The sequence below is a fragment of the Tachypleus tridentatus genome, chromosome 1 (assembly GCF_004210375.1).
Source record: "Tachypleus tridentatus isolate NWPU-2018 chromosome 1, ASM421037v1, whole genome shotgun sequence".
In the NCBI taxonomy this organism is placed as follows: domain Eukaryota; kingdom Metazoa; phylum Arthropoda; class Merostomata; order Xiphosura; family Limulidae; genus Tachypleus; species Tachypleus tridentatus.
Window position 1 is genome coordinate 113728339 of NC_134825.1, and position 18523 is coordinate 113746861.

Genomic DNA, 18523 nt, shown 5'->3' on the forward strand with positions numbered 1-18523 from the left:
TCAGACGTCACTTTAGAATCACTAAATCACAGCTAATTGAAATAATATATAATAACTGTACAGATCTCACACCAAAAGCTTTTCATATTAAAAGTATAAACTTACGTATAAGATTTAATTTAAATGAATAATATTATTTTAGAAAAATATATAAAAATCAACTACAATTCTTCACGAAAAAAAAAGATGAAAACAGTTCACAAAACACGAAATATTTTATTTACAAGGTACTAAGGTTTCGGAGTATTTCTCATTAAGTGAAATATGAAAATAGTAAATACAGCAGTAGTTAATGTTAGTACAGTTGTAGTTAACAACCATCTCTTATCTTGAAAATTTTCGTCAAAATTAATAAACATCTGTTATCATAATTTACAATGATAATAAATAATCAATAATACAAAATAGTTTTATTTGAAGATAATAGAAGGTAGCAAAAGCTATAATTTTTTATTAAGTTATTTTTAGTCAAGAGGTGACAGTAACGCTGATCTCATTCCGAATAATACAAAATAATTTGATTTCACGATAAGAGATGACAGTAAAAGCTATGCCATTTCTTAAAACTTAATTTTTGGTCAAGATTTCAAAAATAATTTTGTATAAAATACATAACACGCACTACAAAGAATTTTAATGAGTTGTTTCGATGCTAAATAATCGTCATTACGCCAGTTCTTGAAACCATATTAATTTAAAATGTTTTATAAGTAATTATATGCAAATTAATATTATTTTCTATTTATATCTAATTGACTTAAATCTGTATTTAAAATACCTTCGATAAATACTCATTATGTTAAAAAATACGAAGGTTCAAGAATCCTTGATAGAAATGAAATGAAAACTCTTTAACCCAAGCGCATTTAATATATACACTACTGGTCAACGCATATAAAGAAAAAATATGTATGCAAAAACGGCTCGTTTGGGTTGAGAAAATATTTTACATAGAAGAGCGAACAGCGTTTCGACCTTCTTCGGTCATCGTCAGGTTCACAGAAAATCACGAAACAATATACTGCTGCATATCATACATTCCTGACATCAGCAGACAAATAACCAACATTTGGCAAAACTAGTAACAAAATATGACATTCCAGTTAATACCAAATTTATTCAAAACCAGGCACAAAACTGAGGTTTATACTTTGTAAAAACTACACTGACGAACACCACACCAACATTATTTATAAAATACAATGTGATAAGTGCCACGACTTCTTTATAGGAGAAACAAGTAGAAAATGGAAATTAGATTCAAAGAACATAAAAAGTCACCTTCACACGTTTTCGAACACTGCAAATCAAATAAACACAGTATAACCATAGAAAACACCAAATACTAAATAAAGAAACAAACATAAACAAACGCAAAATTAAAGAAGCCTTACTTATACAACAACTTAAATCCAAAATAAACCAATATAAAGGAACGCCTTTATACCTATATTAATATAATAAAATAAACAAAATTATAAAGTCAAACATCTAACACTGCCCTCTACATTCCGACACTCAGTTACACAACCCCTTCCAAACGTGTGGTCAGCTTCCGGTCAGTTACCTCTTTCTTTGTGAACCTGACGATGACCGAAGAAGGTCGAAATGTTGTTCGCTCTTCTATGTAAAATATTTTCTCAACCCAAACGAGCCGTTTTTGCATATATATTATGAAATTAGCCTAAATACTAGCTGGTCAAAAGTTTAAGATCATACCAAAAAAAAGTCCTAAACAAGGTAGGAAATGCCCAGCAAGAGATCTCAGTAGTGAGTTGCAAGGCCGTCATTGCGAATAACTTCAAACATTCGTTTTGACATGGTCGATATAAGCGTTTGCAGAAGGCTGGCTGGAATATTATTCCAAGTAGTAAGAATGGCTTCACGAAGATCATGCACTGTTTGGAATTGACGTCCATGTCTATAGACTTCCCTTGCTATCCACCCCCAACATTTTCAATGGGATTGAGTTTGGGCGAACACGCTGGATGGTCCAAAAGAATCACGTTATTTGATATGAAAACGTTTTTTGTTTTGATGGCATTGTGAATTCCAAAGTTGTAATGCTGAAAGATCCAGTCATTTCCACACAAGCGAGGGCCTTCAGTCAATAAGGATTCTCTTTCCAACATGCCAATGTAGCCAGCTGCTGTTTAACGCCCCTGTATGACCTGAAGCTCCATTGTTCCATGGAAGGAGAAAGCACCCCAGATCATGATTGAACATCTTCTACTGTGTCGTGTATAAAATGCCTCCGGTGGGATATCCTTATCGTGCCAGTAACGTTGGAAGCCATCTTGACCATCCAGATTAAATTTTTTCTTATCAGAGAACAAAACCTTCTTCCACTTTTCTACGTCCCATGTTTGGTGCTTCTCAGCAAAGTTTAATTTTGTAGGTTCCACACCATGAGCTTTTTAAATTAACAGAATGCACTTCATGTAAAATATTTAAATCACCTGAACAAAAAAACTAAAAATCTTCAACTACAAAATAAAAGACGATTGACAAAAGACGAAACATTTTAATTGCAAGGTTCGAATATTTCGGGGTATATTAATTCTTCAACGAATTCTCAATATAGTAAAAACAAAAACTACTAATTAAAGATAATATAGTCGTTGTTAACAATTATCTGCTGTCTTGCAAATGTTTTTTGAAGTTAATAAGAGAACGCAGAATTGCCGTTTATTATTACAATTTATGCTTACAATAAACAACCAATAATATCAAATAGTTAAAATTTACAATAAGAGATGCCAGTAAATGCTATACGAGTTCATTTAAAATTAGTTTTGGTCAAGAGCTGGCGATAATGCTGAAATTTGTTACAAATAGTTTTATGTAAAATAGACGGCGCTAAAACAAAGGAAGTGTTTTTTGCAACTGTTACGATGCTAAATAATCGTCATCCGTCAACTCTTAAAAAATAATATTAATTTAAAATATTTTTGGTAAGTAATAATATGCAGACCCAATATTAACTGTATTACATTATTTTGTATTTATATCTCATAGACATAAATATTTAGTTAAAACACCTTTGATAAGTATTAATATCCAGACCTCCTCCACGGAATTATTTGAATTTTATTTCAAATATATTTAAGAATTTAAAATACTATATTTGAGAACTAATTCTAACCTGTAATCATTTGTTTTTGATGCAATATATTAATAAAAGTTATAAATATTTCTTTTATTAAGGTGATAATGAAACTATTTTTATTCAGAATTAGTTTTAATTGCTAGGTATACCATCTTAGATTGTGGGAAATGTTTTGGAAAGTATGTTAAAAGATATTTTATAAAGTCATTCAACAAAAGTTTGGATTCTATTAGACATTCAACATGGTTTCCTTGAGGAAAAATTTTCCCTTGCAAGTGTTTTGACACCCTTTGAAGAAGTTACTGCTTTTTTCTGATTAGGGTACGGGTGTAGGCTTAGCGTATATAGATTTTCAGAAAAGATTTAACAAGGTGCCATATAAAAGGTTTGTTCGGGATCAATTAGCTAACTGGATAGAAGAGTGACTTGATGAAGGAAAGCAGATAGTTGTTACTAAATAACAGTTCAGTGAAACTGGATAAACGTAATAACTGGGGTACCTCAGGAATCGGTCTTAGAATCTTTACTCTGTTTTTGTTGTTTATCTGACAAAACATTAAATTTGCAGATGACATCAAGATCTCGGGTGTTGCTGGCTGTGAGTAAGATGCTGCTGATTTACAAAAGGACTATCACCATCTATTGAGTTGGATAAAGAAATGGCAGATGGGTTTTAATGATAATAAATGTAAGATAATGTACGTGGGTTATCATAATTTTAATTACAAGTATAATTTAGATTGGAGTAATGTTAACACTGTTTTGAAAGAAAAGGATCTTGGTGTAATAGTCGACCAGTCTTTAAATCCATCCACGAAGTGTGGTGGATTAAAGGGAATTTTACGTTATATCTATATAAATAGTTTACGTTATATCTATATAAATAGCGAATGCAAATCGAAAGAGGTTTTTGTTTGTTTTTAATTTCGCGCAAAGCTGCACGAGAACTATCTGCGCTAGCCGTCCTTAATTTAGCAGTGTAAGACCAGATGGAAAACATCTAGTCATCATCACCCACCGCCAACTCTTGGCTACTCTCTTACCAACGAATAGTTGGATTAACCGTCACATTATAACGCCCCCACGGCTGAAAAGACGAGCATGTTTGTGTACGACGGGGATTCGAGCCCGCGTCTCTCAGATTGCAAGTCGAACACCTTAACCCACCTGGCCATGTCGTGTCTAAAGAGATGATAATTTCATTGTAATTAGATTTTCCTTGAGCACAACATGATAACGTAATATACTTTACTGCCAGTATAAAACACTAACAATAATGATGTTAAATAATATTTTTAACAAGAAAATTGTCCATAAAAGTTTTACAAACATCGCTTATCTAATTATACCATGAGAAGCCAAACTTATAAACATCAATCTGTATATATGAATAAGATCGTGGATGTGGGTGAATTAAACTAAGACAATTTTTATAGCAGTAGAAACTGTGATAAATTTAGTGGGAGCGTTATAAAAAGGTACGGTTAATCCCACTATTCGTTAGTAAAAGAGTAGCCCAAGATTTGGCGGTGGGTGGTGATGACTAGCTGTCTTCCCTCTAGTCTTACACTGTTAAATTAGGGACGGCTAGCACAGATAGCCCTCGTGTAGCTTTGCGCGAAATTCCAAAACAAACCAAACTAATATAAACGAGAAAATTTATCGAAATTACAAATATATTAAATAAAACTTATTACGAAATAGCATCGAAGTAAAATGGAAACTAATTTTAGATATATTTTAATATATAAACAGATATAAAATCGAACTTAACATCTGAGGTTCATAAGAAGAGCTACAAAACTCACTGAGAAGTGATAGATTAGGCTTCACGGTCACATCTTAACAGTTGGACAACTTATCTAGCTAAATAATACCCAAATATATTTGTAAAAACGAGCGTTTTTACAAATATATTTCTCTACAAGTGGGTTTTCTCGACATCACTGATAAATAATACCCAATAATTTATTATTATTATCATATATATGAATATCTCAAAGTTTTCTCTCTAAATGCTGAATTAGTGTGTAGTAAAAAACTTTCCATGACACCATTCGTGTAATACTTACTCCAACACTATGAAGCGTACTCTTCGCATTTTGAAATTCTTTCGGCGCCTGTCGTGTGAAAGTGGGTTTTCTCGGGGTACTCCCGTTTCCCCCCACATCAAAATCTTCAGGCATTGGATTTCTAGATCCCAGCCCAGGCAACCTTTTTGCCAGACCCAGAATCGGGCCGTTTGATTTGATCTGAACTTGAATGAATTACATTCATGTTCACATCTACCCAACTTTTTCTTTTCGAGACAGGTCCCGACCTTTCCTTCTTTCCACTGCTACCTTTGCCTCCACCCAAAAGACCATTTAGTGAGACATTCCCCACCCAAAAAGTCAAGAATAATAACGATAATTAATTTATTAAAATAATAATAATAAAAAAAAACAACCACCACTTAATCCTAATAACAATCCACGAAAGGGGACGAAGAGGAACTACAAAGTTCCTGAGCACCCCAGTTGGAGAGAGAACTCTTCGGATTTCTCTCTCTCTAAACTGAACCCCTGCCACGTTAGTTTAGTTTAGTTTGAAATTTGGTGAGTCCTGAGCTAGCCACCGAGCAAGTCAGACGTGCCAATATGCTATTCAAAACGAAACGTTCATCCTCGCCAGTCAGGCCGTTAGTGCCGCCTGTAATCGTCGACGGCTTACCGCCGAACCTCACGCCGTACCAAGTCGCCACGTTGATCGCCCGAGCCAAGCCTGGGGCAACCATCGAACCGTCCAGGACCCGTATTTTACGCCGGGGAGGAATCCTCATCCAACCAGCCACTATTGCAGACCAAACCTATCTGTGCCAGCCATGGAACACTGAATTTAAAGTAAGTTGTTCCCCAACGAAAAGTCCAGTCAATCTTTTTTCTGTATTCCTCAGGGGCGTCGACCCATCAATTCAACCTGAAGAAATTAGACAAACCATAGAACCCCAAATACAAGCCAAGGTATACGCAGTTCATCGAATTTATTCTAAGAACAGTAATCATCCCACACACTTCATGAAGATAGTGACAACATCGAAGTACAGTGCCGACTGTATTTTACGAGATGGCTGCTATTATCATATATTTCATTTTAGAGCCGAACGCCCACATCGACGACCACTCAAGAATGGTTCAAACCAAGCACCCAGATATCGTAAACAACCAACGGAAATCTTCCAACAGGAAAATACCAAAATACCGCCGATTCCAGACCGTATTAGAAGAAACACGAAGACGGATCCAGACAACCCGACTCAGAAGAAGACAACACCCATTGTTGGCAACACGCCAAGTTGCAGTAGTTCAAGAAAGAAAAAGGACAGTTCCTGCCAGACTTCAATCCCAGTTCCACAGAACTCAACAACCAGCCAGACTCAAACCATTACGAAGATAACCATCGACGCGACAGCACAAACTGAAAAAACAATCCACCTCCACGCAGAAAACTCAAACCAAAATCTCGAGAAGAAACAAAGCATCACAGACCAGCGAAGAACAACTCACCGAAGAACAGCCAGTTGTTCCACCACCAAGGCCACGTTTCTCAGTTGCACCAATGGGCTTCAAGTGTGGAAACAAGTTCATGATGAAGTTGCCACCCGATCTACAAGACTGCAGCTAACAGTTTTCACGTACACCATCAACGTAGTTCATCAGTTTTTGTTTGTTTTTTTTATTAATTTTGTGTTTTTTTTGTTTGTTTGTTTTTCTTTCCCAGCTACTTCCGGGCACGGTCTGGGTAGACTATTCGGCGCCCAGGCCGTGAAAGTGGGTTTTCTCGGGGTACTCCCGTTTCCCCCCACAGCAAAATCTCTGGCATCGGACCTGTAGGTCCCAGCCTCATTCTGAAAGGGCCGTTTACCCAGTCAAGGGTATCTAATCAATTACAGTAAATTTTAAAAAACCAATTCGCCAGCCGCCAGGGTTCTCCATCCTCGAGCTAAAGTCTGGCTCACTTCACTTTCGCTGCTTTCGTCCAGTTCTCCCGTCCTTCCTCTCACTCACAAATATTTTTGAAATGTTAAAAATAAAGTAAAAACTCCATGGATATTTTAAAACATTTCTCACGTAAGGGGACGAAGAGGAACTATAAAGTTCCTGAACACCCCAGTTGGAGAGAGAACTCTTCTGATTTCTCTCTCTCTAAACTGAACCCCTGCCACGTTAGTTTAGTTAGTTTAGTTGAAATTTGTGAGATTGAATAATTGCGTTCGTTTATTTATTAATCATTATGCCCGACATGATATTAAAGACAGTTAAATCATTTATATTCTATTTCGTGATCAATTCGCTCAATGGCCTTCCAACTGACTTCTTCCCTCCTTCCTCTCACCCGTCAAATCATCTTATTCGTCCATCACTACAAACTTTTATAATCGGTAACCGTTTCCGGGTTAACTACTTGCGAAGCCAATAAGATTTCATCCAACTGATCACATGCGCTAGTCCTCGAAGCTCCAGCTATCTTTTCTCTGTCTTTCAAAGGAATATTTTCCCATTTATCAGTATGATCCATCTATAAAACCCAATTTCTTGCCGTTCACTGTATTTATAACCAAACCACAGGATTACCAACTGATTTCATGAAAATAGTTACCACCTCGAGAACAATAGCAGGATTCATCCTAAACTATGGAATTACATACCACCTCTTTCACTTCTTAACCGAATCACCACATCGTCATCGACCTATTTCTCGCCCCAACCAGCAGGTCCCAATCCAACATCCAAACACGCATACCATTGTCTCTGGTCAGCTCTTCCACGTTCACAAATCAGACTCCCAAGTCAGTCTCAACTTCTGACCTCTTTACCCAAACTGAAGCCCTAAAAATTCGAGACTCATTATCACGAACCAACGCCCACACCCTCGTCATGCAAACCCCGGAGACCAAACCTTACCGTCGGAAGTAAAGCCACCCAGACATTCGAATCCTTCTATTGCCTCCTTTGCCAAACTTCCCAATTACTCGCCCCTCCGTCACCCAGTCGAGTAACATCCTCCAACAGCTAAACCCGCTCCCATCTCTTACTCCTCTGCCAAGACACAACAACTCAGTGGAACAAACATCAACTTCTTCTGTCAACCCATCTAGTGATAATTAGGAAGAAAATACAACGTCAACAAGAAAATTCACCTTCTTGACCAGGATTGACCTTAAAAAACTAATCTCAGTCACCGATTCCTTCTTTCTTCACTACGTTAAGTAAGTCACATAGGTCTCTATCTAGCAATATTGGTGCCAATTAGTGAAAGTGAGTTTTCTCAAGGTTCTCCCGTTTTCTTCCTAGATCCAACTCTTGGCATTAACATTATAGATCTTCCGCTGCCCTGAAGGACCCTTGGTCTCATATGGACTTTTGATTTTGTTCTACTTGCCCTTGACTGTTTCCTTGTAGCTTACTAAATCTTCACTATTTATTTTATTTTTAAATTATTTAAGTATTATACATATAAAAGATTTTTTCTTTCTTTCTTTTTTCATCATGTACCTTTGTTTGGGGCTAAATAATTTTAAACCGAAATCCCTGCCATGGATTTTGTTTTTGTTTGTTTGAAGTTTTTGTTCAAATTTACTGAGGACAGGCGGAATTTCCTGGAAGTTGTATAATTTAGTAACAAACGGCGAATCAAAATATTTATTGTATTAACAGTTGATATACTAAATTACCTGATGGGAGTAAACCACAAGAGTAGGTTATAGTATCAACTATAAATAATTATAAACACAAAATACTGGGACGATATTTCAACACTAAGTTAACTTTTAATCTTCGCAATATTTGTTTTATATGAATATCTGAAACTGTCACATATGCAAAAAAATCAACACTCGTATTAATTATTAAAATCACTTACAACGATGATGGAGATAATTCTTTTGTTTTATTGTATTTCACATTCTTAATAATCTACTATTTTCTGAAGAAGAATGATGCCTTTCTAGTTCAGGGAACATTATTGATTTGTATATATTGGAAATATTTCTGTTTCTTAGAGCTTCATTACTAAATAATATACTTCATTAATGTGTAACAAATCTATAACTTGGGCCCCAGGTTTGTTTATTTTCTATTCATATATTTTCACACAAAAAAAGCAAAAATAACTGTAACGTGTGGTTTGGTAATTCCTGTTTAAGCTACGTTTAAAATCTAAATGTGAGTATTTGAAAGTAACTTGTTTGTTTGTGTGTGTGTGTTTTAGAAAAGAAGCCTCTCTGACTTCCCATACAAAGTATTTCGTTCTACTTGGAACACCAATGTTTTTTCTGCATCACGTACTAAATGACTGGTAGAGTTTTCAGCCAGTTGGAATCAGTGATGAAACCGAATTCAACACAACTTTTATGTAACAAGTGAAGAGGTGTGATGTTCCCTGAAAATACGATAAGTATATATTAAATCATGACAGAGTTTTTAGTATATGAATATGCCATGCATTTCTATCATTTTATAATATTTTTGGAATTATACTGAATTTATTATTTGTTCTGTACATAAGTTTCACATGACACATGGTCGAGAAATCCGTTAAGATGATTTCATTCTAGTTGCTTTGTTCCTGTTTCTGCCTCCTAGTGGCACAATCTGCAGACTTATAGCGCTATAAATTGGATTTCGACACTTGTGGTGGGCAGAGCACAGATACCCCTTTGTGAAGATTTGTATTCAGTTATAAACAACAAACCCTTTGTTATTCTTAAGTGAATAATACTTATTCTGTAAGGTTATTATAGGTTACAGTTTCATCTATACTGAAATGAGAATAACCAGTCTTGTGGTTGCTACTAGTCACTCTGGATAAGTACGATATCTCTTGTAAATTAAGTAATGTTGAATTTAGTGAGTTTCTTACAGGATTTGAAAAGCAAACGGTTGAAATAATTCAGTAAAGTGGCAGTCTGTAATACAATAAAACAAGTGCAGATACCAGCGTTGTAATAAAGGTTATTCATGGCGTATTTCATGTTGTCTGGTCTTATCATTTAATTTAATATTACATTATGAAGTTATTAAAAGATTTAGCATAACTTCGTGATTGGTATATGCACTCAGTTAAATGATAAAAGATCGTAACTTGGTTTAGTTTGTTTTGAATTTCGTGCAAAGCTAATTTAGCAGTGTAAGACTAGAGGAAAGGCAGCTAGCCATCACTACCCATCGCTAACTCTTAAGCTACTCTTTTACCAACGAATAGTGAGATTGGCCGTCAAATTATAACTCCTTCACGGCTGAAAGGGCGAGTATGTTTGGTGTAACTGAGATCGTAACTATTAAATACTAATTCCGAAAGTAAAATTAAGGGTTATGAAAAATGCTATTAATCGCTAGGACAACTCCAGAATTATTGCTACTGCACTAGTGTGATTGAACGATAATGTTTTATCACTCATCACATTTATGACAGTACATCCACAACTAGTATGTATAGGTACATTTACTTAATAGATTTCATTTTAAAATATTAGCTTAGATGTATCCAAAGAAGATAATTGTTTGTTTCCTGCATGTCCAACAGCTATATGTAAAAAAAAAAAAAAAAAAAAAAAAAAAGCTGGAAGACAACTGTAGGAAATGGAAGATGTATTACTTTGAACGTGTATTTGAATCTAAGAGAAGGTTAGCGAAAATTATAATAGGTAAAATCTAAAGAACATGAAGAATAAGAAAGAGACAGAAACATACAGACTGGGCATGAGAAGCTGATTACAGAGAAATTGGTACAGGCAGCAATGGAGAATCATAGAAGCCATAATTGAATTATTGCTTTAACATAAACATTTTATGTCATTTTCACAGGAGTAAAAGTTTAAATCATGAGGGCGCTGTACATAATATGTCATGCGTTGTTGATATTTTATTACTCACATTGCAGTACGACTACTGAGGTTTTGGGCGAATGTTTGCGGAGATAACTTTAGATTGTATTATATTGAATTAAAATATGACGTATTGTGTTCCGTTTTGACTACGAGACTCATATTTTGTGCCATCGTATTTTAATTTTTTAAAGGATGATTGAAATATTGCAATCCTTCAGAAAACTTGTTTTAGTCAGAGAAACATTAGCTCATGAAACTGCTTTAGTGTGTTATGTGTTCCTATTCCGTTTCAGTGTGTTATACTGACACAGTGACTAGGATACTGTATCACGACGTGTGACAGTTAAGCCAACGAAAGAAAAACCTTTCTTGCAAGGTGTTATTGTGGTAAACGTATTAGCAAATCAGATTGTAAGCCCACAAGTTAAGCCTGATATTTTCATATAAAAAGGTAAGTCTGAGTCGGGGTTTAATGTTTATGTTTTGTGCCTATTTACAACAAAAACTAAAGTTGAATTTGGTAACACAGACCTTATTTTGTCCAAAGAAAACATTTTGTGATATAAATTTTAGTTCCTACTAATTAGAGTACAAATTGTTGTGGTATGTTGGCAGTAATACTAAATACAGGGTGTTCGGAAAGTCACTGTGCAGTTTTGTAATCATGTTTCATTCAGTCTATTTCAAGCCAGCAACTGATAGCGGTGTTTAGAAACAAAATAAGAAGGATCCAAGCCTGTATTGATGCCAACGGGGATCACTTTCAACATTATTTATAATTGTCATTCATATTTACCTCCTGTATTTTATGTTGAAACATAAATCTAAGTATAAATTTATTATTACTGTTACTAATTTAAAATAAATTAGAAACTGATTGGAAACAGTGACATTTGAACCCAAACTCAATTTGTTTTGACCTGCACTTAGTTCAACTACACTTTTAATACAATTTTTATTGTTAATTTAAATTTTGAAACTTTTAATGCAGACCAGAATTTCAGAATATTTAATACCAAATATCAAAATTGCAAATCTCAAATTCAATGATTGTATTAATTTCATATGTCATTAGTGTTTTATGTATGTACTGTAATTATCAACTATGGCTAAATTTTAGTATTGTTTTGTAAACTTACAGACTTTATCCTATTAAGTGATGATAATAAAATTGTGCAAGACTGTTAACATTGTAACTCCTACATCTTTCTATTTCCTTGAAATATATACATTAATTACATATAAATAAAATATTTCAGTAACAGCAAAAAATATATAAAAGTATAAATTGTTTCAACTGTAAATGATGTCTAACATTTTCTTGTATTTGTATCATAATAATTTTTTTGACTATTGGTGAATGAATAAGTTTCAATTAGATTTGTTTTCTTTATTTACACCATAAAATGTTAAGATCACAGTTGTATGTAACTGATTGTAAATTATAAATAACAAAAGTTGTTTGTTTTAAAATTGTGGGTTGAATTGTAAGCTTTACTTTTAAGATGTTCAGAAAGGTACAATTCACAAGGTGGCTTATTTGTGGATATGTTACACTTATAGATAGCTTTGGGGTATATTGACCATTAGGCTGGAAGCAAAAGTTAGGGAAGGAAACAAATTATTGGTCAGACTTAAGGTGAAAGTTACCATAAGGAAAGATGAAATTATGATTGTTGTACTTAACAAGGAGCTATGGTAATTAAAAGGTGAGGTAATATATCAGATGTAGTCTGATATATTTGAACCCTGAATATGTGAACTGAGCATGAGGTAGTGAAAGACTGTCTCAGTAACTATACAGAGGATACAGGGAAGAATAGAAAGACAAGGGCTTGAATTTGCTTGTTAGGTGGTAAAGTATGGACCGTGTTGATAGTTTAGTGTCTGTTGCCAAGGGACATGAACAACCAAATGATACTGGGATTTTAAACCATAGAGCAAAACTACTTAAGAGGTTTAGGATGGAAACAGATGTTTGTATAAAATTCTAACTCAAGCTCAAATGAAAGATATTGAGGATTTACTGAGAACAAAAGGTGGACTGTGTGTGTTGGACCCATGGCATGAATTTTTAAGGTGAGAGTAATTTCTATGCTAAAGATTGGCTCAACTTAAGCAAGCTAGTTAGCAATAGTAAACTTTTTGAGAAAGCAATAAGTATGTTAATTAAAAATAGTTTAAACTTACTTAGTTCAGGAAGCTATGAAATAAAACGAGATATTTGAGGTGTAACAATGGGTCCATTATGAGTATCAGATGAGTTGATCAAACATTTATATTCATATAGCTAACCCTGACTTTCCAACATCTCTTTTGAATTGCCCAATTTTCATGTGTCTACCAGTATGAAGAGATTCTGTTGCAAAGTTTGGCTTCTCTGTTGAAAAAAATTGTCTAATTTTCAGACATATTTTGCCCTACCAGTTATTAAGAGGAGATTCAGAGCATGTGTTAAGGAATAGTTTTAAAACCAAAATGATAAATATGTAAAGATGGTTTTACTACTGTAATGTAAGGAGTTCGAGGCTCTTAATGAAATCAAAGACTATGATCTAATAGGAACCTTTGAAACTTGATAAGAGTTTCAGAACTTTGAAAGTAGAAATTATTTTGAAATTTAGGTTAAAAGTTTAGTTAGTGGTAATAGGAAGAGGGGGTATGACTCTACAAAAACAGTTAAACTATCGCCTGTTAGGATTGCAAACATAAAAGATGGTATTTAAAAGGTTTTAATTGCCAGTTGTTTTAGGCCACCTGAACAGACAGCCAAATCGGGTGTTACTAATAAGAATACTGGTATTATAATTTATGAAAAACTTAATTGTGCACCCAGTGACTGGACTTACATGGAGTCAAATTGTGAAGAGGGGAGAAGTTTTCAATTATCAGTGGTGGTTTTATACATTTGAATTGGAAAACCTACCAGGATGGCTGCCATTTTAGATATAACCACTCATGAAAAAGTCATGGTTCAAAAGAGACCATTTTGAGAAGGGTGATCATTGATTATATTTGATGTATTGATTCATATGAAGATAAAAATAAAATATATTGTAATTATTTATTTCAGAAAGTAAATTTTGAAGAATGAAACAAGATGTGTCGTGACTCTTCATGAAATGTAACTACAAAACAAAAGCTTCTTCAGTGATGTCGAGCTTCTTTGGCACAAAAACTGAATGTGTAATCAAGTATTCATATTAAAAGTGTGTCAGTTTGATTCAGGCTCTGACAAATCATGGTGTGAAGAATAAGATGTTTTTTTCCATTGTGCAAGTTGTATATTGCACTTGCATAATATCTGCACCCCCTGAATATAGATTTAGGTTTTTTTAGTACTCCTATAAATTTTTCTAATGTAACTAAAGGTATGGTGATGTAGCAGTATGATACAGGTGTCGTATAGTGAAGCCATGATGTAGTTGTATCAATACATCATCTGATACGATTTGTGTATCTCAACAAAAACTGGCAGGCTTTCAGCAAACATTACAAGGCTTTTATATAGAAAAATTAAGAATTTCTAATAAAGTATTTTTGCTAAAAATTAATGATTCAATAAAGGAAGATGAGTACTGAGTTACTACGTGTTGTCTTCATTTCTTTTATAAAAAATGGCTACCTTCAGAAAAGGTGTGTCATATGAAACCATGGGTATTTTAAAGGAGCTTAAAAAATAGGATGGTAAATAACATTCTAATTAACCAGTGATCAAACAAGATAAGAAGTTAGCACACCCCAGTTATTATTGCTCTTATGCTTAATGGGTGGGGCATATTGTGAATTGTTATTGAGTTCGTCAGTAAACTCATTAACAGGTATCATTCATTGTTCATCTTTATGTTCAAGGCCAACTGTGTGATAATTACTTGTGTTACTTTTATTTTTAAAGAGGGTGACAAGAGTCATATGCCAGTTAGCCTTACTTCTATAGTGAAAAAAGTCTAGAAAGTCTGATGAAAAAAATAGCCTTAATGAAATATTATGTTATTAAAGAAGTCCAACAAAGATGCATCTGTGGAAAGTTTGGCATTACTGACATGTTATCTTTATTTGAGGATGTTGCATTTTAATTATATAAAGTTTGCATCCGCGTGATAAGTAACCACACAGAAGATTAGTTGAAGAAAAAAACTTGTGTTGATGGGGCTTTGGGAATGATGACTGAATGGAAGAAAGTGGACAGTTCTTAATGAGAGCCCATTAAAACTGGACTATTGTTGTTACAACTGGAGTACATCGAGGGCAAGCATTTGGATCTTTGGTTTTTATTGTATTATTAATTTTGATGGGAATATAATTATCAAGTGTATGTCTAGTTGCGTTGAGGTACTTAGGTCAGTTGGCGATGAGTTATTTGACTGTTGAGTACTATAGAATGAGTTAGGTCAGTTGGTGAGTTGAAAAATATTTGACTGTTGAGGTACTATAGAATGAGTTAGGTCAGTTGGTGAGTTGAGAAAATTATTTGACTGTTGAGGCACTACAGAATGAGTTGGATCAGTTGGTGAAATGGAAAAACATTTGACTGTGGAAAAACATGACTGTTGAGGTACTACAGAATGAGTTGGATCAGTTGGTGAGATGGAAAAATATTTGACTAATTAGAGCTAATGTTGCTGATTGTAAAGTGATGTTAGATGGATACAAGTTTATTGTACAATACCATCTATAAGAACATAACAGAAGGAAAATGATCATGGCATGGTAATGGATAAGTCACACAAGTCACTGAAGTAGAAATTTGTTAGTAGAAGTGCATCTAGTAGATAAGAATGTACTTGTAAACAATGATTACAAATGATTACCTTTCTACAAATCACTTGTTAGGACTGATTTTGAATACAATGTACAGTGTTGGTGTCTGAGCATGACTACTGGGATGATTCTAAGGATGAAAAGGCTGTCTAAAATAAATCTTAGATCCACTGTTACGGAACAACACTAAATGCATGGATAAATGTTTCAATAGTGACACGTCTTTTCTTGTCCAATATTTATTTGAAAAGGACACGTTAATTAAGGTGTCAAAACATGTAGCTTTACAAATTTTGTGTTTCACAAAATTGGTTTTAAATTTTCTTTAAATTACTTCACATAGTGCTGCGTATTTACATACTATCAGGACAGAAAAGTTATTGTGCAGTGATAGGTTTTGACCTCTGAACTGAGAAAAGAAGAGAGAGTGATCTTATTGAAGTTGACTAGGTTTTCCAGGGAACCTGTAAGGCAAAGGTCACTGGTTTCTTTGAATGTGTTCTAAAGATAACAGTATGAAAAGATACAACTTTAAAGTTAGGAGAAAATGGGATTGATTCATATTAAAACAACTCTATTTTTCTAGTTCTGTCATCACATTATTTTATCAACAATAGTGAAAGTTGACACCTTGTGAGCACTCAAGAGGAAAATAGATGATTTCCTTAAAAATGAAAGTTGGATGTAAGATTTTGTTTTTGTGTCAGAACAGCTTGAAGGACTACATAAACATTGTTTTCTGTATGTTTGATATAAAACAATAAAGAAAACTATTATGAATCGATTGTTTCATATGAATCTGAAACATAAAAAAATTGGGAAAGTTTGTGATGAATATTTGTACAAAATTCCATTTTTGTTAATAAAAGAGACAAGGACTTTAGAAATAACAGAGTAATATAAGGAGACAGGTGTTTTTTCTTACATACGTAAACATTAATGTGTACTAGGTTATATAATATTACTCACAAACCAGCATATAGTTTCACAAGCTATACATACAATTGTGTCTTTTAAATGAAATATCTGCCTGAGCTCTCATGTCACCACAAATTGTAGCAGCTCTTTGTGTAAGTGTAATGTTGTAACTACCCCTAATATCATGTATTAACATTGTGTTATGTTTCTTAAACTCTTATCTTACTTATTGTCAATGTATCTTTTTTTTTTTTAATAATCTGAAGGATAGATGGGAATATAAGATCTAACTTGAAATTGACCTCCTAACACTATTTTTTGATAGATCACACTGAACAAATCTAACCTTGAAGTGTCTAGCTGGTACTTGTGTTAAATGTATGTATGTTCTAAGATATATGCCAAAACTCAGTGACCAATAAATGTGCTCTTAACTGTGTAATCTCTATGTATAATTTTTTAATCAAGAACTGTATGTAACTTTATACAGTTAGAGGACAATGGGAACTATGGGAACAAAGCTTAGTACTAGTGTCCGTAACAGTTCAGCTAATGAAGCCAATGGCTCTCCATCTACAACCAGTACAAGTAATTTTGGAATATTGGGACATGGCCAGAGGACCGGTACCAGTGCAGCAGATGCACGACAACGAACTCGGAGTCTCACTAGTGTGTTGCATGTAAATAGGACTTCTAGCCAGCCTCTTGGCATACCCTCAGGACCTGGTGCTATTTTGGGAGGGCCTGGCTCCCCTGACTCGGAGACTAGCACTCCTGATGATGCGTCTTTTAACAGAGTTTTTGCTGCCCATTCTTTGCCTGCTCAGCTGATGTCCCTTAATGGTAAATACCACTTACATATTTATTATTCTAAATCCAATATATCCTTCTCACATGTGTTATATTTTGAGCATGTTGGGTCAAAGATTTACATATTTATTAGCACTGCTTTGTATTTAAAAATGAAATTATATGAAAATTTACACTTGTAAGAAACCCCATGGTGCCTGGGGGAAGGTATGGAAACTAATGATAAGGGGTTATGTTATATCCTTTACAGTACAACTGTTAACTTTCTACATTTGGACCCCAGTGAATCATCAAGAGTTGGTGAAAGCCACTTTGACAAACTCCTGTATAAACCTCAGTTTTATTAACCCAATCTTGAGTCTTGTTTCTACCATGGAAGCTGGTAATTGGACTGGATTGCCACCAAGGATCGACAGTATCGTCAGGCCTCTTCAAGATCTACATCACAGATGAAGTCTCAACAGATCAATCAGTGGCTCTGTTTAAGAAAAGTGAAAAGCAAAATATAACCGTTCCTCAGCAGTCAAAGCAAATGGTCATCAATCCTTCCAAAGCCATAACCAACTTGCATACACAACAATAGACAGACCGATATTGTTAAACCATTTCCAGACACTAGAAGACTGTTTTCATCAGCCACATTAATGCCAATTGATTTTATGTTGCAACAGGAAATCAAGTGGAAAGGCATGTGGTTTAGATCTACTAAAATTGTATCCACACTATCCTGGTTTGTGTACTATTAATGACCAATGCGAGTACTGTGCAGCTATATAAGCTGACATAGAACATCCCTGTGTGGAATAAATATGAGGCACCATTGAGATGTAGAAATTAGGCAGAGAGTGAAACAGAAGAGGCATTTTACTGGTCATTATTGCCACAGGGATGTCCTATGTTACAGGTAGAGAGGGAGATATGATTGGACATTTATCTTCTTGTGGAGTGGTAACACTTTGCATAATGCTAGAAGAGTATTGAGTAGCCCAAGAATGTGGATGGAAACCACAAAGCAACCCTTCTTCTGGATTGTTGAAATCAGGGAAATGCAAATGGAC

The 18523-nt window shown here is 34.4% G+C and overlaps 1 protein-coding gene across 1 annotated transcript in view; it reads left to right on the plus strand.

Moving 5' to 3' along the window:
* Positions 1 to 11022: 11022 nt before the first annotated feature.
* The window catches only part of LOC143258603 (E3 ubiquitin-protein ligase ZNRF2-like), a 31152-nt gene continuing 23651 nt past the window's right edge, over positions 11023 to 18523 (plus strand). The window contains exons 1-2 of the mRNA XM_076517808.1: positions 11023 to 11427; positions 17146 to 17498. Of these exons, the coding sequence (XP_076373923.1) occupies positions 17156 to 17498 (343 nt within the window). The 5' untranslated portion in view covers positions 11023 to 11427; positions 17146 to 17155. The remainder of the gene's footprint in view (positions 11428 to 17145; positions 17499 to 18523) is intronic.